The 23,392-nt window shown below is 38.5% G+C and overlaps 1 protein-coding gene across 1 annotated transcript in view; it reads left to right on the forward strand.

The window, feature by feature from the left end:
• LOC111873103 (protein son of sevenless) overlaps positions 1-22,939 on the forward strand; it is a 78,588-nt gene extending 55,649 nt beyond the window's left edge. Inside the window, exons 15-24 of the mRNA XM_023867522.2 lie at positions 3,321-3,428; positions 5,211-5,366; positions 6,976-7,158; positions 8,484-8,601; positions 8,720-8,889; positions 14,007-14,123; positions 15,467-15,719; positions 16,775-17,088; positions 19,299-19,644; positions 21,468-22,939. Coding sequence (XP_023723290.1) covers positions 3,321-3,428; positions 5,211-5,366; positions 6,976-7,158; positions 8,484-8,601; positions 8,720-8,889; positions 14,007-14,123; positions 15,467-15,719; positions 16,775-17,088; positions 19,299-19,644; positions 21,468-21,661 — 1,959 coding nt within the window. The 3' untranslated portion in view covers positions 21,662-22,939. The remainder of the gene's footprint in view (positions 1-3,320; positions 3,429-5,210; positions 5,367-6,975; positions 7,159-8,483; positions 8,602-8,719; positions 8,890-14,006; positions 14,124-15,466; positions 15,720-16,774; positions 17,089-19,298; positions 19,645-21,467) is intronic.
• The last annotated feature ends 453 nt before the right edge of the window (positions 22,940-23,392 follow it).

A 23,392-nucleotide genomic window follows, 5' to 3' on the forward strand; every position in this document is an offset into this window, starting at 1 on the left:
ATGGAGCTACTTAGAAACAACAATATGAAAGACTACTGGTAAATTAATCGCACAGTATGCCCACCAGTTTCCCCACAGACCATGAGGAGAAGGTGTTTTGAGGCCATCTTGCCAACGTGGAGCGGTCATAAAGAAGCTTATTTGGGATTTGGATTGTTAATCAGATTTAGTTAGTGCTCAGAGTTTAAGGGAGCTATATTTTATGAAGAAATAGTAAATTCTGAACATTGTGTGAGGTAAATTCTGATACCTTTTTACTATAATCTACTTTTGAAGAAAAGGGTTAGTAGCATTTCATGCAGGACAGTAGCATGATACATGCAGCTAGTAGTTATGTGGGTGAGTAGGCCACACCATAGCTCAAGCGGTTAGTTGCTGGCTTCCCATCGTGGTGGCCTGGGTTTGATCCCAGGTCTGGTCAAGTGGGATTTGTGGTGGACAAAGTGGCACTGGGGCAGGGTTTCTCCGAGTTCTTCGGTTTCCCCTGTCAATCTTCCTTCCACCCACTGCTCCCCAATCACCCTCACCTATCATCTGGGGCTGGTACAATAGGCCAGATGTGGCCGCAGTACAAGGGACTTAGCCCCACCCCACTAGCAATAAAAAAAATATATGGATGAGTTAACTGGTGTTTTTAGTAAACGAGTGATTGGTCAATTATTGTGGCCTCTGCATTCACCTGGTTTAAGTCTGACTTTTGTTTGTGGGGTACGCTGTTATTATTATTATTATTGTAGGGGGTGGGTTTCCCCATGCACCACGACCAGTTTGATCTATTGTATGTCCCCCTGTGATATTCTACTAGTCTCTATACCCTACCGGTACTGGTGCATGCCATCAGTCTCGACTCAGCCAGCGAGTTTGGCCTCTACTGGCTCAGCGATATCTAGATGCTTCCCCCATCTACCAGAGGCATTAGAGACTATTGTTGGGCGGGAAATGTCCTTCAATTTGGCTCGGAGGTCTTGAGACATGAGGTTCTTTTACATGCCATAAAGCTATGAGACAGGACCCACGGCTTAAAGTCCCTCCCGGAGGACTTGTTCCTTGAATTTTTTCGCCATTAAAAATTCCACGCCCTCCGCCGGGTTTGAACCCACGTACCTTGAGTCATGAGGTGGGAACATTACCCCTAGACTGCGGAGGCCTCTGTGGGGTACACTAACAGATGTAGTTTATGTGAACAATCCTCACTCTTTGAAAGAGCTGGAAGAAAATATTTAGCAAAAATTTTGGCTATTCCTATACAACATCTTTGCCATGTATACAGACCCATTTACTCGAGGTGTGAGGCCTGCATAGAAACAGAAGTTTAACACTTTGAAACACTGCTCTAAAGTAAGGTAAGCTACAATTCAAGGAAAAAGGACCTTGAAACCTCAGCATCTGCTGCACTGCTGTGCAGAAGGCTTGCTGTAATAGCTTACGGAAATGTGTTTGCCCTTAAATTATATATTGTATATTACTGTGAACTGTTAACATATCTGTCCATTAGGCTTCTTGATTCTTTGGCTTCATGGAAGTAAGAAAATGACAAGTTTTAACAATGGAAGAGTAGTATGTTTTTGAAGGAGAAATGGTTGAAATATGGAAAAGCTGTTAAAATGGGGTTTGTTTCCCTCTGTCATGGCACTGTTGCCATCTCCTACGTAGGTCGTACCGAAAGTCATGAGCAACTTTTTTTGCATGCAACCTGGGAACAGCAGAAGAAAGAGAGTACGGTGGTAGGTGGAACCAGCTGTTGTGTTAACCTTGAGTGTCTTGTGACATCAATAGCTTGCATCATGTGACCAGTATCACTCCTAACAAAATGGCTGACGATATGTCATTTCGCCAGCATGCTGTCATCGAATTTCTTGTGAAAGAGGAAATCCCTGCTGCAGAAATTCACCTGAGACTTCAGCATGCTTATGGAAGTGTGTGCGTGGGTGCGAGCAGTGTTCGAAGATGGGTGAAATGTTTTAAAGATGGGAGCACGAGCATCGAAGATGAGCCTAGGAACGGTTGTCCTCAAACAGCCTCAACTGAACGCAACAAGGAAAATGTGGATGATATCATTAAAGATGACAGGCGTGTGACTGTGGACACAATAGCCTGAAAACTTGGAATAGGGCACAGCGCAGTACAGGAGATGATTGAAAGCTTGGGCTATAGGAAAGTTTGTGCTCGTTGGGTCCCACGGTTATTGACCGAAGACCACAAAGGTCAGCGAAAAGCCATCACCTCAGAACTGCTGCAGAGATATTGACACGAAGGCGATGATTTTTTGCTCTGTATTGTGACAGGTGACGAAAGCTGGTTTCACCATTTTGAACCTGAAACGAAACAGCAGAGTATAGAATGGCACCATTTGCATTCTCCATCAAAAAAAGAAGACAAAGACAGTGCCATCAGCTGCAAAGGTGATGGGCACAGCCTTCTGGGATGCAGAGAGGTTTATTCTGGCCGAATTCCTGGAACGTGGGCAAACCATCAATGCTGCTCGATATGTCCAGACGCTGCACAAGATCCGTCATGCATTGCGCAATAAACGTCCAGGACGAAACATCAACATCCTGCATGACAATGCTCGCCCCCACGCTGCTTGCCTCACATTGGAAGCAATTGCAAAGATGGGGCGGGAAGTTCTTCCACACCCCTCCTATAGCCCTGATCTGGCACCCTCCTACTACCATCTTTTCGGATTTGTGAAGGATCAGCTGCGTGGACAATGTTTTGAGACAGGGGAGGTAATTCAGAAAGCAGTGCGTCAGTGTCTTCAGATGGCTGGAACAGAATTTTACAGAAGGAAATGTGTACAAAGAAGTGGCGATTATGTGGAAAAATAAAGAAAGGTCTGTAGATTGAGGTGGTGTATTTGGTTTGTCAATAATAAAGCATGTTGCTTTACAAAATATTGTTGCTCATGGCTTTCACTACGACCCTCATACAAGTAGTGTTCTCACCTGTCAAATATAGTTTAGTGAGCTGCTCTATAATGGCATAACCAAACCTATCAGTCCAAAACTAAAGTGGTACCTCATGTCGTGTATTGTGATGAAGTCCTTAGTTGGCACTGGTGGACAAAGAATTTGTAACTAGTTACTTGCAGCTGTTCTACACTCTGACTGGAAGTTGGTAATATTGAGTGACCATGCAAGATTTCGAATGGTTGGAAGTGGAAATGTGTTACTGTAAAGAATTAAGAATTTTTTGTGTGAAAATATAGTGAAATGATAAATAATGTTTGTATTAAAGATATCCATCACAAAATGGGTGTGTAGACTTTACAGTTGACGTTCAGCCAGTATTTTTAGATAATTTCATTGCTGTGATTTCAGTCTGATCCTAATGAACTGCAGCGGGAAATAACATTTAATTTTGGCCGTTCCCCACCGCCTATAGAATGGCATATATGCTGTCCTGAAGAGGAATGGACAATTCTTACAGTAAGTTTGAGCAGACATGAATTGTATATTTTATGAACATCTCTGTTTTCTGCGCTAATGGCAGTGTTCTTCAGATGTAAAGAAATTCTAACTCATGCATAGTGGGAAGACTTTTTTTTTATGTATGGCTTGTGCATTAGCCGGTAGGAGCACTGCAAACTATTTTCTGTGGTACTCTGATTTCAAAAGTCATAATTAATTTATGCGAGATTTGAAGCTTTCATGCTTATTAGATGTCCTAAAATTTTCTTGGGTGATCAGTCATGTCAGTGTTGGGTTAAAAACCAGCATTTTGGAGATTTCCATTGTCAGATTCTATGTGGTAAATAGCCATACATTGCGTGCACACGTGCACCAGTCTGTGAAATCGATGCCTTGTCCAATTGGTATACTATGCGGCAGGAGGGTGGAGTAAAATTGTGTGGTCACCCATCCAACTCTAACCTATCATCATGTCACTTAACATGGTGTCCCTATTGTCAGTTATTTTATCATCTATTGGAGTGCCTTAATAATCTGGTGCTGGGATTTCATACTTTGCTAAGTTTGAACTCTTTTTTTCATCTGTAGAAATTGTTTGGTTGTAATGCGGCAGTTGCAGAGAGATTGCTGAATTGACAGAGTTTTATTATATCATTATTTCACAATTAAGGACACTTGACAGTATATATTGTCATGGTAAAAAGATGTAGTCCAGTGTGGAGAGCAAAGATCTTTAAGTTTTACACACCACATTGAACTTGATATCCAGTTATTATTTGTAACTGGGCCAATCACAGTTTCTTTATTTTTAATATTAGTAAGTGCGTAATCTGTATAATACAGGATCTTTCTAAAGTAGATTTCATTTCTCTATTTAAACCCATCTTCATCAAACCATTTGTTGTCATGTTTATTACCATTACCTCCCAATGTATTTAAAATTTTAATATAATTTTAAATACATTGGGAGGCTAATGTATGAAAAGAGAATATCATATTGCGTGCAGTGGAAAATCCCAGTCAGAATACCCAGCATTACGCCTAAAAGAAACATCATACTTAAGTCTACTCTTCAAGAAGCGCCGTCGTGAATGCCTGGGACACACACCAAAACCAAACGCATAAATAACAAAATTTATATAGTGAGCATTATTCATAGCATAAGTGAATATGGTTAGAACATCTTCTGTGACAGTGTTTCCTGATCGTAGTGGTGCGCCTCTGAGGATGATTCTTTTGAATCGAAACATGTAAGGTGAAAAAGACTGAATTATTGTAAACTTATGTCACACTGGACTGAAAATTATCCATTCTGTAATTAGTAGTGTGACGGACCAAAATGAGACAAATCAAATTATGTTAACTTGTTATTACATCATTGTTCATCCAAGAGTTTAAGAAAATGGTCAGAGTGAAGGGTTACTCACCCAAGCAAGTGTTTAGTGTTGACAGGAACAGGCTGTCGTCCACCTTCAGTTGCTTCACCTTTGGCCATCAGTAAATACAATATAATAAATGTTAAGTAAACATTATTGTACTAATAGTTCATAATTGCAGACATTTTTGGCCAAGAATGTATAAGTATTTACAGTTGCATTCTAATTGTCTATATTATAATGCATGTTATGCAGGTGAAGAAAGGCTGAGGAACAGAATTTATTTGCGTCTTAAGTTTGTTACAACAAAAATGGATCTGCGTAACGTTTTACATGGCATCATGGTTTACAAGAATGCATCCAGCCAATATCTATATACTCGTAAAAGAACAGTAAGTACATGGTGTGCCCTCTGTGTTCACAGTTGCATCCAATTGAAATCGCCAGACAGCTAACATTACTGGAGTTTGAATTATATAGGGCTGTGAAACCTTCAGAGTTGGTTGGAAGTGTGTGGACCAAGAAGAACAAAGAACAGACTTCCCCCAACTTGCTTCGAATGATTAAACATACTACCAATGTAAGTATTCACATACAACACATGAGTAATATTTCATATTCTGTTGCATGTCATGTAGCAGAATATAAATTTTGCCATACATATTTTTTATTTTAAAAAATTGTATATTTTCATGGCAACAGTTTCTACTTATGAGAAGCCTTGAGAAGATTTAAATGTTTCTGAGATGATGAGAGAGATCCTTTAACTGATTTCAAATACTAAGTAAATTAAAACCTGAAGTGAAAGTGGTTGTAAGTGAAAATTTGTATGAATACTACGGGAAAGTTTTGCCAGATTATTTAAAGTAACATATTGATGATTTAATATGAGAGTCATCCAGAAAGTAAAGACTGTTTGCGCATAGCACCTGCATAGGTCAACGAATTGCATTGTTTCAAGGTTTTCAAGGCCTCAGTAGTCTTTTAGTAACAAGCCAAGTGAATGATACTTTGATTCTATTTAAAATATCAAGAATCCCACTAATTGTGGAGAGCCATCTGTAATTCGATTTTTGAATGCACAAACTGCCTGTCTGATTTACATGTACTGTCAGCTTAGTGCACTGTTTGGGAAAGGTGTAATGAATGAGTCAGATATGAGAAAGTGCTGTAAAATATTTAACGAGAGCAGACATGTATTCACAATGAGAAACAATCTGGGTGCACATCCCTCATCAATGAGGACTTGAAAAACAGGAGTGATCAACAGATCAGTACGAACAGGTGTTCCACTCTTAATGAAATTCATGAAAAATTTCCTCAAATTTCTCGTTTGCTGATTTATCAAATTGTTATAGAGCATCTCCACTACAAAAAACAATTGTGTAAAATGGGTGCAATGGATGCTCGCTCAAGAGCACAAGAGCCAGCATATGGGTGTTGCTTTGACATTCTTGGATCATTATCACAAAGAGGGCGATCACTTTATGGAACTTTGTCATAGGAGATGAAACATGGGTTTCAAACATCTCTGGAAGTGGCATCATTCTCATTCGCCATCAAAACCCATAAAACTGAAATAGATTTTGTCAACCTGGAAAGCCCTAGCCTTGATCTAGGCACCCATATTGCACAGTGTTTTTTTTTTGTAATGGAGATGCTCTGTAACAATTTTATAAATCAGCGAACAAGAAATTTAAGGAAATTTCTCATGAATTTAATCAAGAGTGAAACACCTGTTTGTCCTGATCTGTTGATCACTCTGTTTTTCAAGCCCTCATTGATGAGGGATGGGCACCTGAATCGCTCCTTATCGTGAACGTTTGTCCTGCTCTCTTCAAATATTCAACAACACTTTCTCATATTTGACTCATTCATTGCACCTTCCCCATACACTGCAATAAGTTGACAGTAAATTTCAATCAGATGGAATTTTGTGCATTCAGATACCAAATTACAGCCTGCACTTCACAATTGTTGGGATGCTCAATTTTCTTAGTCATTTTTAAATACTGCAACAAATCTCAAAACAACAGAATCAGCATGCCATTCACTTGGCTTGTTACTAAAAGACTACTGAGGCCTTGTTAACCTTGAAACAGTACAATTTGTTGACCTGTGCAGGTGCTATGCGCAAACAGTCTTTACTTTCTGGACGACAATCATGAATTACTGGTATTTGTTCACAGTTCACTCGATGGCTAGAGAAAAATATAGTGGAGGCAGAGAATTTTGAAGAGCGAGTGGCAACAATGTCTCGGATCGTAGAAATCATGATGGTGCTGCAAGACCTGAACAACTTTAATGGTGTCTTGGCTGTTGTTTCAGCTATGGGTTCAGCTTCTGTCTTCCGACTGAAATGTTCCTCTCAGGTATATTATTGACAGTTTAGATTTCTTTTTACCGCCATATCCAAAAAGTAACTTTGACCTACCCAGTCTCCTCTTCCTGCTTATTCTCTGAGGGTAAAAGCAATTATAATGCCAGGATTAGAATACATGGAGCCATACTTTATGTTCTTGCTTAGTATTCGGAAATCCTATGTATGAATCTAAATCCAGAGACCATCTATCTTGACCGAGATATTTTATGGTTTTCTTAAGTCACACTCAGCAAATGCTGTGACAGTACCTTAGAGTAGGCTATGACATATTTCTTCCACATCCTCTTGAGGCAGCCATCTTAATCATCCTATAACTATAGGATAACTATAACTGTATAGACTGTAACCTGTATAGGAGTAAAAGCATCCGAGATCTCTTGCATCGGAGTATAGAGTCTCACTCCTGAGGCAAAATGGCATTCATTCTGGACAGCATTTAGGTAGACACATAATAACTTTCCAATAACCTGCGCTTAATATTTCAAGTTGTCACCAAACAAGACATCTCTGAACTTCTAAGCCACTGCCTTGTGGGTTCTGGAACTTACAGTTTGAGAATTGAATACTAATAATAAACCTTGACATGGGCAGACACCAGAAAGATGGAAGCTATGCTGCCTTAAGTGGCTCTTGTAAGGAGACAAATATACCACTTGAATGCCAACACAGTGGGTTATATAAAATCACATGGATTGCTTGCTTTTGGACAATTTTTTATGAAATAATACATAAAATACAATTTTGGATGAACATTCTTATTTATATATTGTGTGAATAAGGCTAGTGGTCTTATTATAGAGTGGTTGAATCAGAGCAGTTTTTGTAAACATTATGTTTCCGTACGTCATTTAAAGTTTGCCCTCATTTAACTTTCAGATCCGTCAGTCACATTCCCATTATCCAGCTCTGTGTTCCTGCTATTTGAGGTTTTTATCACTTTAGTGTTTAGAACTGTTTGATCCCAAAGAAACATTCAGTTGTGATTTTCTATTAATATAAGTTTGAAATTAAAGGTCTTGTCTGTTTCTCTTGCTATGTTGAATTCTCACTGCAGACTGTAGATGCTGTTACAGTTTCACTCTATCCACAGTGTTTATTTCTTCTAAGGATGTATTTCCTTATATGTGAACATCGATTCATTTCCATGAAATGAACCAGTATTGAGACAGAAGTGTTTGTTCATAGTAGTACACTTGCAAATTTCTTGATAAAACTTGTATGGTAAATGGCATTTTCATTTTTCCATGTAACCGTTTCTACAGAATGTAGCATTTCTGTGTAAAATGTGGATAATGTGTTGTAATGTTAATTCAGAAATTACCAGAAAGACTGGAAAAGGCACTTGAAGAAGCAAGGGAATTGAACAATGATCATTTCCGTAAATATCAAGAGAAACTTCGTTCTATTAACCCGCCATGCGTTCCCTTCTTTGGTGAGTAGTTCTTTTTAAATTCCTACACTGTAGTTTTGATGCACATGTAGTATGCATGTACGGTGATAGTAGATCAGATTTTATGTAATTTACCCGTATTTATGTACCCTTCTCTTAGGCATGTACCTGACCAATATCCTACACATTGAAGAGGGCAACCCAGACTACCTGCCCAACTCCCCTGAACTCATCAACTTCAGTAAAAGGCGCAAGGTGGCAGAGATCACAGGAGAGATTCAGCAGTACCAGAACCAGCCATACTGTCTTAGTGTTCACCCGAAAATACGGGTAAGTTGCAGATCCTTTAGAATTCTTATCCTCCAGATCAGTAATGACAGACCTTTAATTTTCTGATGCTAGATTAGTAGCAGTGATGTTACTTTTCATTTTTAACCGTTTCTGGGAGGTCGGCAGCCAGTCACAATAAGGGTTTGGTGGCAGCCTGTAGTCTTTGTTGCCTTGCAGTTATACAAGACATTTCTGTCAGTAGCAAGTCAGTTCAGTGCAGTATTATCATGTAGTACAATTTAGCTAAGGAAAGTGAGCGGTTTGAAAACTGCTAAGTATTATTATTATTATTATTATTATTATTATNAAAGTCCCTCCCAGAGGACTTATTCCCTGAATTTTTCCGCCCTTAAAAATTCCACGACCTCCGCCGGGTTTGAACCCGCGTACCTTGAGTCATGAGGTGGGAACGTTACCCCTAGACTACATAGGCCGTTAAACTACTAAGTAAATAGTTTATTAACAGGGTGGGAGAATTATGTTCAGTAGGTAAATGAGGACTGTTAGCACAACAAAAGGAAGGATATCTTCAAGGTGGAGACAAAAGTTCCCTGACTAGGTCAGAAAAGAAATGTTGGCTTAACTTACTCAATTTTGGCTGCCATATCCTTCAAAACAGTCTCCTTGGGAACATACAGTGATTCCATTGTTTTTCCCACACCTCAAAAGCACCATGGAAGTCATTTTCCTTAATGCTGTTGAGTACCGCTTGCAATTCCCTTTTGGATGTCAGACACTGTTTCGAAACGTCATCCCTTCAGTTTAACTTTCTGTTTGGGAAATGAAGTAAAATCACTGGGAGCTAAGTCTGGTGACTAGGGGGAATGGGGAATGTTAACCATGTTGTTGCTAGTCACAAACTCTGTGGTTTTCAGGGACATGTGGGCAGGTACATTATCATGATGCAGGAGCATCTCCTGGCAAACTCCGTAACTGATCTAACCAGTTTCTGCAAGCTCATGGATTGTTCAGTGATGTTCTTCATTGATGAATTCTCGAAATTTTTCAACATTTTCTGTCATTTTGCTGGTGCTTGGTTGCAGTAAATGTTTGTCATCTTCAGCTGACACTTGATTGGCCTTGAAATGTGAATTCCATTCAGAAACCGCTTTCCTGCTTAAAGAGTGTTTTCCAAAAGCTTCACGAAGCATTTCAAGGGTTTCAGTAGCGTATTTACTGAGTTTTTGCAAAACGTGATGCAGACACATTGCTTGATTTTGCCATCCATGGCAGACGAAACAAAACATGAAGTAAAAACAATGCGTGTTCACAGCGCGGTGTCACATGGCCGACTGATACAATAGACTTTTGGAAGTGTTACCTGGACGTCCCCTCTCATCTTCTTTCACCAAAGCAGTTTCAACGATAACAGTCTGGGAACTTTCCAGTACCATCTCATATATATGTTGTGGCGTCTCTTACTCATTTATTATAAGCAGTTGTATGCCTCATGTTTCAGCCTTTACTTAGGGCATCATCAGGCATAGTCTATAAAATGTAAACTAAGTTACTTGAATTTAGTTGCCCTAATGTTCAGTCATTAACTAGCTGCAGGAGAAGAGTATTTACCATGACACAGATTACGCCTGGAATGAACTCACATTTGTGCTTATAGTTAGACCAGCTAACAAATATTTCAAGGGCACTGGAATTGCAGAGTCCAGACGATGCACAGCAATTCGTGCATTATACGTTCCTGCATTATGCAGGAAGATGAAGTGACAGGAGTTTGGAGAAAACTGCATAATGAGGAGCTTCATAACTTGTACTCTTCTCCAAGTATAATTAGAATGAATGATCAAGTCAAGGAGGATATTGGTGGGAAACCCAGAAGGAAAGAGACCACAGGGAAGACCAAGGCATAGGTGGGTGGAAAATATTAGAATGGATCTTAGAGAGATAGGATGGGATGTTATGGATTGGATAGATCTGGCTCAGGATAGGGACCAGTGGAGGGCTCTTGTGAACACGGTAATGAACCTTCAGGTTCCATAAAATGCTGGGAAATTCTTGCGTAGCTGCAGAATTAGTGGCTCCTCCTGAAGGGCTCAGCTCCATGAGTAAGTAAGTAAGTAAGTGTATGCAGATGAATACTGCCAGCACATCCCACACTCCCTGCCCTAATGCAAAGTGTTCTTGTGACTGGTTTTCACCCAAGTATAGGCCAAGGGGTCTGTAGGGTATGTGATGGGTTGGCTGTGATGCATAGATGTGGAGGACAGATGCATGTAGAATTCTCATATAGAAACCTCTTGAACACCATTCACTTGGAAGGTCAAGGAGATATAATAATAACATTAAGTGACAGATTTTATAGTATGACTTATGAGGATGGAAACTGTCTAGATTTTGTGCATTAGCAAGCTTTGGTGTTTGCAGTGTTGAGCCTTTGGATGCCACTACCATGTGATTAATAAGAACAGTAACTAGATTGTTGAAGTAATAGCAGTAATCTTCCTGTTGGTAAGAAATGATTTGATGAAGCAATTGAAATTGCACATTGTAGTAACTTAATTCCCCTCTGACCCCCCTTCCCAGGTTGCTGAATTTGATTTTGCTATAGTGACTTTTTCTTAATATGGATGCCTACACATCTGCCACATGTAAGTCAGGCATTGATAGAACGTTTCTGCTATGTCCATGCAATCTTTCGTCACGTCATTTGATTGAAGAAAGGTGACACCATTAGTCTCACGGAACATACAGAATTTATCGTTACCTGAGAAATCACAGGCTCAGTTGTCCTTCATGCACTAATTGCCTTGGCACAGACCATATAAAAAACACTGTTTCAATAGTGTCTTTATTCGGTTCTTGCATTCCTGTTGCCATGGAAACATGTTTATTGAGCCAGTACCATGCAACAGACAACATAATCATGTCACAATATGAATATTAATGTGAAGAAGTTTCAGTTAATTGTAAGGCCACTTTACTTAAGGGCCATACTGGAGCTTTTATGTACAGGCAGTCCTTGCTTTACAGAGGTTTACATTATGAAGTTTCACTCATATGAACATGTATAATTAATCAAATTTCCATGACCTGGCTTATCATCTGAACACAAACTTGCTTTTCTGAAATCCCTCCTGAACAGAAATTAACATGTGCAAGTGAAAATGGAAATGAATAGACCATCACTTAGTCCTTACACTTTTCTCTTGTATGTATCTTGTATATGATTATGCTGTTCTTTTAACAGTTTTATGGTTCTTCCTCTATTAATCATGGCTGGTAGAAGGAAATGCTCAACAAATGTTGATGGTGCTGCCAAAAGTTTTAACAGTTTTATGGTTTTTCCTCTATTAATTATGACTGGTAGAAGGAAATGTTCAAGAAATGTTGATGGTGCTGCCAAAAAAAAACTGTAAAAACCTATGACACTGGAAATTAATGCTGAAACAATAAAACTTTGTGAAAGGAGGAATGCAGAATTATGATATCTACCAGTAGTTCAATTTATCTGCATAAACTGTAGCTGCTTCCCTGAGGAGTAAATCCAGGATTCCTGAGGTAGTAAAGAAAGCTTCTTTGTTAGCTGCAGCACTATGAAAATGTGACAGACTTATTGTGAAATGGGAAACATTCTCATTGTCTTGGCACATGAACAAACTTAGCATCCTGTGCCTCTAAGTCTAAGAAAGATTCAGGCAAAGGCTTCGATTCGTGTGTCTTTCATTTCAGGCACTAGAATTGGTAATTTCAGATTTTCGGCAGTTTTGGTCATTTGGGAATCTAACACCCAATTATAACATTGTGTCTGTGGAAAATGTGATTCAAATTATGAAGTTTGCTATATGAACTCTCTCCAAGAATGTAACTATTTAAAAGAGTAGAGACTGACTGTTTATCTTCTGAGTGTTTTCAATTTGACGTTCTTATAGTAATGACTATGAAGAGTACTATCTTCTGGACTGTAATGTATGCTGGCTTTTTATCTGGTTTTCTCTTTGACCCTGAAGATAGAGGCAGTATGTTCCTCTGAAATTTTGGTGAACTTTAGTAGTCAAACTACACAGTATTACATCCCATAAGATTGTACCCTTTGGAGTCTTGTGATGGATTTTTTTATCACAGATTATGTTGTAAAAGATCCTTAAAAGCTATGCAAATGTTGTGAAATTTATGAGGGCTCTTCAGAAAATAGTTCTTCATAGAATCTGTTCTTTATGTTATCAATTTTATCTTCTGTTGCGGCGTGAACATTCATAACAGTGATATCACACCAGTGACCTTTTAGTATTATATATGATATCCTATCACTAACGAACTCTACCCTCTTAACTGCTGATACGATTCTCTTATATATGAAAAAACCTGTGCCTAATTCATGATTTTCATTCCCCTTTCCATAGAAAAATGTATAGTCTCCTGCTGGTACGATGCTATCCCACCATCCCATCTGACCTCCTGTACTCCCACTAAATCTAACTTATATTTTAAGATTTCTTCTGTCATTCATTCATTCATTCATTTATTCACATTCCATAAAATACTTACATGGTTTAAACAACCAACAGATATAGAAATCGTCAAGTAGTATGAACTCATCTTGCTTATAAATCAAGCAGTTGTCAATATGTTTGCAATATAAAACAAGTTTAAAACTTTACACAGTATCACAGTAATCAATATACAATATAAAATAATGGTGATAAGTACAATACATACAATAAGCACGAACCTGGACAATATTAAAATGGATCCTAGAGAGGATTGGATTGATCTGGCTCAGGATAGGGACCAGTGGAGGGCTCTTGTGAACATGATAATGAACCTTCGGGTTCCATAAAATGCTGGGAAATTCTTGAGTAGCTGCAGAATTGGCAGCTCCTCCAGAAGGGCTCAGCTCCGTGAGTGAGTAAGTAAGTAAGTAAGTAATTCTTAAAATAACCTCTTGTGAGCTATTGACAAAACCAGCAATGAGAAAAGAAATTGTATTATATATAAAATGCATACATACTCAAGATGCTTCATAGTGTAGTCAGTGCCGGAATTAATCATCGTAAGTTCTCTCCAGAACTTTATGTTTATGTTAAAGTGATTTAAATTATATCTGTTTGAATATCTTAAACAGTGATAACCTTCATCTCACAAAACTTTAATCTTTTTTTCAGCATTTTCTAGAAAATTTGAATCCGTTTGAGGATCAAAAGGACACAGACATAAGTAACTACTTGTACAACAAATCGCTTGAAGTGGAACCTAGAGGATGCCGGCAGCCTCCCAGATTTGTAAGTTACCTTAGGTTATAATAACAGTCCTGACTCAGGGTGTTAGTCAAAGGTATTGTTTAAGTAGCATGCTGCATAACTGTGGAACTGTATTTAAATTGCTGTAAGAAAAGGAGTTCAGTGAGTTAGAGCTTGGCTTTTAACTGAGCTCATTAGTTACTCTTCTTAACCTTGAATATGTAGGTGTTAAACACTGGCATATTAACTGATGGCCCAGTTTATAAAACATTCTCAATGTCTGAAATGCAGAATTTTCAGAAATAAATTGAATTTATTGCATTTCTAAAACTTTAAGCTCCATTGAAAACTGTATTTTAAAAATTAATTGTCATATTGTTTCATGAGGAATTGACAGTAATAAGCAATGATTTGTAAGTGTGTCAGATGCAGAGAAAGATGACAGTTATGTAACTGGGTTCAGATTGATGGTTATATATTATGCAGGAAAGAATGGAATTGCACTTTTATTGCTAATGTGCAGCTGTAATTTTCCTGACCTCAGTCTAATGTGTAAAATTGTATTATGAATTGTAGTATTCATATATTTTATACATCACAAATTTTAGATATGAAATTTTGCGGGGGCTAAAAGGGTGGGTAAATATAGTGGTACAGTTTTGCAGAATTAGTTTCAGTATTTTCACATACTTCACTTCATGGAGGAAATGAGTTTATATTCAGCTCTGCCAGAAATTTTTTATGACAGTTGTTCCTTGCATTTGTTGAGGCTTATGGTAGAACTACATAATTTGGGGTCCTCGTATTGTTGCTTGGCGATAGAGATTTGAAACTTCAGCTTTTTTAACCTAATTTTGTAAAAATGTAAAGCACCGTGTTGTGACTACATAAAATTTGTATCAGGTTAATGAGCCAGTGGAGCTGAAGGTCTGGAATTTTGCATAGAAATAGTTTATAATATTAGCCACAAATTCTGTATGAAGCATGTTTTTATATACATTAACAGTTATAAGCCTGTCAGTTTTATGATAGTTTGTTAGCTGTGTTTGACAGATTACCATAATGGAAGTCTGTGTTAATGGTACTTGTGCGTACTGATCCTACTAGCTTGTTCGTATGTATTGCAGTATTTAAAGGAAAGTATGCATCATAAAGTTCTTCCCAGAATATATTCTTTTAAATATATCTTTATAGCAGTTATGAGTATCTTCATTGTAGAACCTTGTTTGCTGCCATAAGAATTTTACCGAAAGAAATTGACAATGTCAGTTTGTCTGTTGAGTGATGATGGGTGTTATTTTTAGGTTTTGTGGACGCATAAATACTTGTGACAGTGGAATTTGCAATCAGGTTTTTGGTTCTGTGAGAGTATTTATTTTTTTCAGCCCCGAAAGTGGCCAGATTTGAACCTCAAGTCACCAGGTATAAAGCCGCGTAACTTACCAGGTCGCAACCATCCTCCTGGTCCTCTTCCTTCAATGGGAGAACGTCATTTATTCCCATCAACCAGTCGGTTGCCAGAAGATGGGGAGGAAACTCCGAGGACACCACTCACAGTGTCAGCACCCCATACGCCCCCATACCATGGTCCTTCCTCAGACTTTAGTGTCTTTGCACCAATTCTCATTGGACCTGCAGGTTAGTTATAGTTAAACTGTTTATAAGGGTGACATGACAGTACTTGATTATCATTTTAGAATAAGGAAAAACTTCAAAAGGTAGCAGTATGCAGGTTTTAAATAAATGAAGGATAAATGCATGAATGCTTACTTTTGCTTAATAACAATGTCATAAGAGTTGTCATGAGTGTATTGTAGTATTTTAGTGTTTTGATTAATTTATGTGACAAAATTATGAAGAGTTTATCAAATTGTTGGTTATTAAGCCAAATTATTGTAAAAGAGGATGACAGATGATTTCATCAGTGGTCAGATGAAACATATCAGAAGAATAGTGAGGTATAAGTACTGAGTAACTACTGACCATTTTATTTGATGGTAAAGTGTGTGATAAAACCAGTGAAATTACATAACTAAGTCTTTGGCTTTAAAATTGCTAACATAAGAAGCTCACCGTTGCTCCCTATCCTCGTCTAGTTCACATTGCTGCATCATATTCCTATAACACAGTTTTTAATATAATTTTTTCATCCACATACCTTGGCCCTTCAAGTCCCCCTCTAACCAAAAGTAGTTATGCCACTAAAATACTCTAAGCTATGGTTTCTCAAACCGTGGATCATGACCTAATCTGAAGGGTAGTTACTATAGGATTCTGACGATGGTGTATAACACACTGATATATTGGGTTTTTGGACTTTATCCATCGTCCTGGTTTTTAAGATAACAAATAAAAACACGACATTTCGGAAACTGGATCTGTTTCCGTCCTCAGGTGAAGGAAAAGGGAAACACCTATTCTGTTGGGTCCGTTAGAAAGAGCTAGCCTCAATCACTGGATCCAGTGTTTTTATTTGTTATCTTAAAAACCAGGACGATGGATAAAGTCCAAAAACCCAATATATCAGTGTGTTATACACCATCGTCAGAATCCTATAGTAACTACCCTTCAGATTAGGTCATGATCCACGGTTTGAGAAACCATAGCTTAGAGTATTTTAGTGGCATAACTACTTTTGGTTAGAGGGGGACTTGAAGGGCCNGTTACTGAAACTGATGACTTCATTTTTACAGCTTCAGGAAACCAGTCACCTGGCCCTATTCAGTCAGCAGCAAGTAGTATAGCATCTGGAATTGCGACAACATTGGTACTGAATTCTGCTTCCACCTCTCCAGCAACGTCTCCAACAGTTACGTCACAACAAGCAGCTGGAGGTGGTCTGATTGGTTCCTCTTCCCCATCTCCATGTCCTCCCCCAGTAACCACTGCCTCAGTCACATCCATGCCTCCACCACCTGCCCCACTTCCTAATCCCGGTCCACCACCTCCTCTACCACCTCGGCGCCCAAGGGAACCCTCACTTGGGGATAACAATTCTCCCCAGCAGGTAATCATATATATACTTTTAGGTTGGTTTCTGATGGAGAAAGCAGCTTGATAATATTATGTATATTTGTGTGTGTGCTCGCCTGCCTGATCATTCCAGTGACTTTGTTTTTAAAAATCAGCCATTAATGGAACTTGTCATGAATGTATTGTCTTAGAGAATCATTCCAGTGTTTTTTAAGAATTTTATCATCTGTGTTTTTTTTTTTACAATAAAATTTATTCCACAAACGAACATGTTAACTACATGATATTTAAATTTTGATCTTTCTTTACTTCATGCTAGTCAACTGGTTTGCCTCTGGATTTTCTGCTAAAAATGCCAGATCTAAACTACCAACCAATCACTTTTATATACAAATAATTGCCTTCTGGTGAAGAAGATATTGTTTCAAACCATTTGCAGCAGATATGGTGAGGTTTCTTGCATCTGAGCATGCTATATTCCACTATTAGATAATGACGTTTATTTAATTTCTTCCAGTTACATCAACGAGGTGCTGTTCACTGTGCCTTGTAACCTTGGTTCACATAACCTGGTGTTGCATTGAGCATGTGCATATTGTGTATGAGTGAATGAGTGTGTATTGCTTGTTGCAAGATGGCTTATGATCCAAATGGTGACCCATATGAAAATAATTTGTGGAGTGATAATGTGAATGAGTACTCTGAGCCAAGTGTGAGTTCTGATAAACCAAAATGTTTATACTGATAACAGATATTGATAGTGACAGAGAAGAAAATATTTGTGGTAGTGACAGTCTGCTGCAGACCAGCGTCCAATACAGTAGTCTGCAGATTGGCTGAGAGTGGATTATCTGCTTTGCAGATTAACTGCAGAACTTTTAGAACCCCCTGTCTGGTTTCTTACTTGATCCACTTTTGTCTTTCTGGCAGATTTCCATAAGGTGTTCATTTCTGTAGTCCCTAATGTGTGTTTTGTTCTGGAAGTATCTGCTGTAGCTTCCGCTACAGAGGTTACTTTAGGTAGAAGGTAAAATTTAAAGTAAAGTTTTCTCTCTGCTTAATTAATTAAGCACCATGGCATGAATATGTATAGGTGAGTGGAGGTATTTTTTTTTTCTGTGGTGCTACAGCCCAAATTTGGGCCTAGGCCTACCCCCATGAAACTCTCCGTTTCACTTTGGTTTACTAGATCTTACACGTTCGGTAGGACTCCTTGGGCGAGTGATGAGCTCGTCGCAAGGCCTCTACCTGTAGACAAACACAGAAAAACGCACACAAACATCCATGCCCTGAGTGGGATTCGAACCCACAATCCCGGCTTCCGAGCGAGCAAAGACAGTGCATGCCTTAAACCACTCAGCTACCGTGACCGCCTGAGTGGACGTTTAGTTCTGACAAACTCCTGTTCACTGGGCAAGGGACAGCATACACAATGAAACAAGACCAGTGGAATGGACAGAAGCACAGATGATGTTAGATGATGGACATTACTCGTTTGTAAAAATTTAGAGGGGGTTTGGCATTGAAACCATAAAGTCATAGTAAATGGAGTCCTAAAAATGTTATTCCCTTTGAGGTTATGTGACATTCTGGGGAATCAACCAGTGTTTTCCAACCATGTACTGGAACATCTCTGTACATGTGTTCTATACACTTTTGTCTCAGGGTCAAGTAAATTCTCTTCACACAATACACCAATCTTGTGGTGTTGTTTTTCTGTCCAGAAGGCAGATTAATCTTTGAAGCATGAAATTGATGTAAATATATACATACAAGATTAGTTTACCTCACAGATAACATGATGTGTCTTCATTATAATGTCCAGCCATTTAATATAGTTCAAGAAAATAATCACTCTTGATCCTGAAAATCATATGAAACACAAACGCAGTCTGTGGGTAATATGCAGTGCTTTTGTATGTCAAAGCAGGTATACATGTGGTAACCGCTGTGCCTCAAAGGGTTTATGTTGCCTGTAGAAACATGAGCTATAAAGAGCTCAGATAGCAGAGCTGCAGGTACAGTCAGCATAAGAAGTTGGAAAGAAGAGTCATGGCTGGTTGGGAGTCACGTGTCAAGATGAAATGCTGAGAAGAAATTGATGGTGCTGATAATTTGCATGCTGGGATGAACTTCATGTTATCAATCATACTTATTCTATCATATGTGTTGTTACAGTTTGTTCAGTTGTAAACAGCAGTTGCAGTTTTGTTGTCAAAAAATAATTATGATCATTTGTTACAGGTTTGCCAAGCTTCTGATGCACCCATGCTTCCTCCACGGGGACTGTCTCCTCCACCCCTTCCACCTCGACGTGATGTGGCTGGGGTCCCCATTGTATCTGGAACAATGCCTCGTATTCTGCCTTCACAGTCACGTGATCTCAGTGCTACCATGAACAACTCGTTCACTCCTCTACTAAGGCGAAACTCTGCTTTGGACATGCATCTCATTTCATCTCAACCACTGATACCTTCTTGTTGTACTAGTGGAGGCATGGGTACTACAGCACCAGTCCCAGCAAGAAGACACATGTCTGTAAATGGGCCTATTTTTACAACTTCAGCATCCTGTTTTCCCCATTCTTCAGGTAACAATAGCTGTTGAATGAATGATCTCAGGTTTTTTTTCATTTAAATACAGTACTGTCATATGTATTCTGTTCATTAAAGAATGTTCATGAAATTTTGTATAAGTAATCATACAGAAGACAAGTATGAATCCTAAAGAGTTCATCAGATTAAGGCTACAGGGATGTTATGCTTGGGCGACAGTAGAATTCCTGATTTTAGGCATATGTGGTGGTCAGTTACTCGTTAGATCTGTTTTTGGATTGTTGCACCATGTGATTATGGGTGATATTGCCAACATTGGAATTGTATGCTGACTGCATCTTCAGGGTTGAAGATGGAGGTATACTGCACTTCCAAAATGTTGGCAACATTACCAACATTCACAAGGTGTAACAACCCAAGAACAATGTTAATGACAGCAGAATTCCTTTAAGAGTATCAAAACTAAGATAGTAATAAACAGCCATATAAGAACCAAAGATCAGTGGGGGAACAAATGAGGGAGGATATATAGAGAGAGTTGACAGAGATATGAGAGGAGCATGCATGGGAGAATAGAGAAGATGGAGAAGGATTTTTGCTAAAACAAACCACCTTGGTAGGAACGCTGTGGAGAATTGTAATATGGGGAACTACATTTGACCACCACCAACCTCCTACCCACCAATTGGCATATGATGCATGGGTGCCTGTGATGGGGGACACTTTGAAGAGGAATGTTGTATTGACTGGAGAAGTAAACTTGTAAAAAATCTTTGGTCACTTTATTGAACATCCCTCATAATTACAATTCAGATATTTAATTTTGTTAAATTAATGTAAATAATCAGCAATGACAAATTATGTCTAAAATACCGACGATGAACTCAGATCTGATGAACAGCTGTACATTGATTGCTCCTTGACAATGAATGGAAATTGTCACCCAACAGAAAAGGATTGTTGAAGTAAATAAAGAAGGCATTGTTGGTGATGTATGTGTGAGAATTAGGACAGTGCATTGAGAAAGAAGGGAATGATAAAGCTATGCAATGTACATTGAAGTACACATTTGGATTTTTACTCTTGGTGTTGGAACACTTCCTGTGTGGGAAAGGCTTTGGGGGACATTGAAATAGTCAGTGAAATGAAAAGCAGTCCTATATACATATATATATAGGACATCTGACAGCTCTTTGACGGACAGGCTGTGGTAGCCATATACATAGAAGAATTTGTGTAACATTAATAAAGTCATTCTTAATTAAGGCGAGAAACTGCATATGGAAAGTTAACTAATTTTCAGTCTTCCTAGAGGGCTTACCATTCGTTCTTAATAAGCCCATCTTTTTTTTTAGTTCTTTTCTAGAATGTCTTGAGAGGGTTTACCTGTCTGTTTTATGGTGTTACCTGCTGAGCTAATGATGTGGAATTTTGTGCAGAGATGAATCTATAGAATTACCTGCCTGAAAGCAGTTTATATACTAACAATTACAAATATGGTTACTTTGTGAAACTTTGATATATGTGGCAAGCTTAAGATAATGAGTATCTGTGGCATTGGAAATTAGGCTTATGAATGGATCATAAACTGTATGGATACCACATTTTCTTATGTGCTGGAGGCTCAAACTCTAAAACTCACCAATAAGGAAATGTCACTCTACAAGTGGTTAACAGTATACACATACCTGATACAGTGCAACTATAGTAGTGCTTAGCAGTAAAAAAATTAATTGTACAATCGCTAGAGGTCCATCTGTCTTTATGGTATGTATTGAAGTATTTGAAGGAAAATATGCATTGTAAGTTCTATTTAGAGCTGCTTGTCCATAATTCATGTGATGATGTTTGTTTCCAGTGTCATGTGGTGGGCACAAGACTGGCTTGTGTAATCATCGAGAACCATTCGCAGTACATCATCATAGCAACACGACACCCAAACTTCCACCAAAACCATTCATCAGCAGTAAACCATTGCCACCCCCGGCAACTGCACATTCTCATGCCCCACCACCTCCAGCAATGTTCCAATTCAACAGCAGTCAGAGCTAGTGAAACCATCCTTACTTTCTCTCCCCTAACTCTCAAGTAACTAGCTGTTACTTGAGGTAATGACTGTTCCTAAATCCCCCATATTTTACGACACAGAGTCCATATTGATATGTTTATGCCATCAGTCAACGGAAACTTGAGGGAAAACTTATACCATATCATTCTGAGCAGGTCATATTAGCTGGTGTCATCCGTGTAGTATAATTTAACCCTTTGCAATGCCATTTAAATTCAGTCTATTGATGCTATCATAACAGTTAATTTAAATGCTCTTTGTATATTAAATATAGAAAGAGATTTGGGGTATTTGCTACAGTCTAATGCAGTAAGCAGAGCAAAGGGTTCAGACTTAGGATAACACTTAATCCTCCCATAGCCAGAAGGTACAGAAGTGCTCGTAATGAGATTGTCACAGCAGACCAAGGCCTTGAAGCAATATGTTTTGTACACTGGTCCTAATGTCGTTTCGTGGGTTTCTGGTTATGTGATACATGAAATAATTAGAGTAACATAATTTATATCATCTGACTTGTATCTGTTGTTACATACAAGTATGTACACACTTGCCCTTATTTTTCACAGATTAAGAGTTTTTATGAACAGAATAAGCAATATCACTTTCTTCTGATCCACACCCTGAGAACAAAGTGATCTGTTTTTATTTTAAAATTACAGAAAATATGTGTATTTAGTGAAATAAAAGAAAAATTTGGGGTGAGTTGTTACTTATTCAGAGCTTCGGTATAGAAGGGTGATTTTAGTTCAGTGGTGATCTTGTTTGAAGATCCATGGCTTCTTTTCTTTCAACCATTGATGTCAGTTATATTTTATTGCATATTAAAAATCCTATTTTATTTCTGTGAATATTGCATGATCTTTATGAGGCCTTTAAAAATAATACCAAGTCACCTCCTACCCCAAAGGCATAAATTAAGTAATAATTATTATTATCATCCTCCCCACCTCATAATAGCATCATGGAAAATATGGTTGACTTCTTAGTGCTACACTAGCATCTTCCTGGATATGTGTGTTGTCCCCAAGTGTCCATCTCCTGCAGTTCTTTGCAGAAATGGTTTGCCAGGGATATAAAGTGATCTTGATAGGCTTTCTTCCAGCCACAACTATGATTATTACTACCAGTATCACATTCACTACTGCTGCTGCTGCTGCTACTACTACTCTACTACTTATGACTGCAGCCACTGCTGCTACGCTTTTGTTGATGATGACGTCAGTGACGACAATTATAGTATTGTAACGTGTTTTGCCACTGAAGACGCCGTTCGGATTGTTAATTGGTTTATTTAATAACCTACAGATCGGAACTACAATTACTTATAACGCTGTTATGGGTTTACACACTTTACAGACCCTACTCACAATATTCTATTCACTCTATCTTCAGTAGTCTATATGTATTAATTACGTGGGACCCATACAAGTGTCAGTAAATTCCACACTCCCAATACCTTCTCAGCTATCACAAACTAAGAGGGGCGTTCAAGTTCTAAGGTCTCCGATTTTTTTTCTCGGGACTGGGAGCAGATAGACACATGCGGTTTAGTTTAAAATACATGTGCACTCTTTGTGAATGCGTGACAGAGATGGCAGCACTCTACGGCACACAGAACTCTAGTGGTAGCGGCGAGAGTGAGGAGTGTTTTTGATACTTAAAATGGCGACGTTTTCATTACAAGAACAGCGAGTAATCATTCGTTTTCTCCACTT

Source organism: Cryptotermes secundus, unplaced genomic scaffold (genome assembly GCF_002891405.2).
Source record: "Cryptotermes secundus unplaced genomic scaffold, Csec_1.0 scaffold120, whole genome shotgun sequence".
NCBI lineage: Eukaryota > Metazoa > Arthropoda > Insecta > Blattodea > Kalotermitidae > Cryptotermes > Cryptotermes secundus.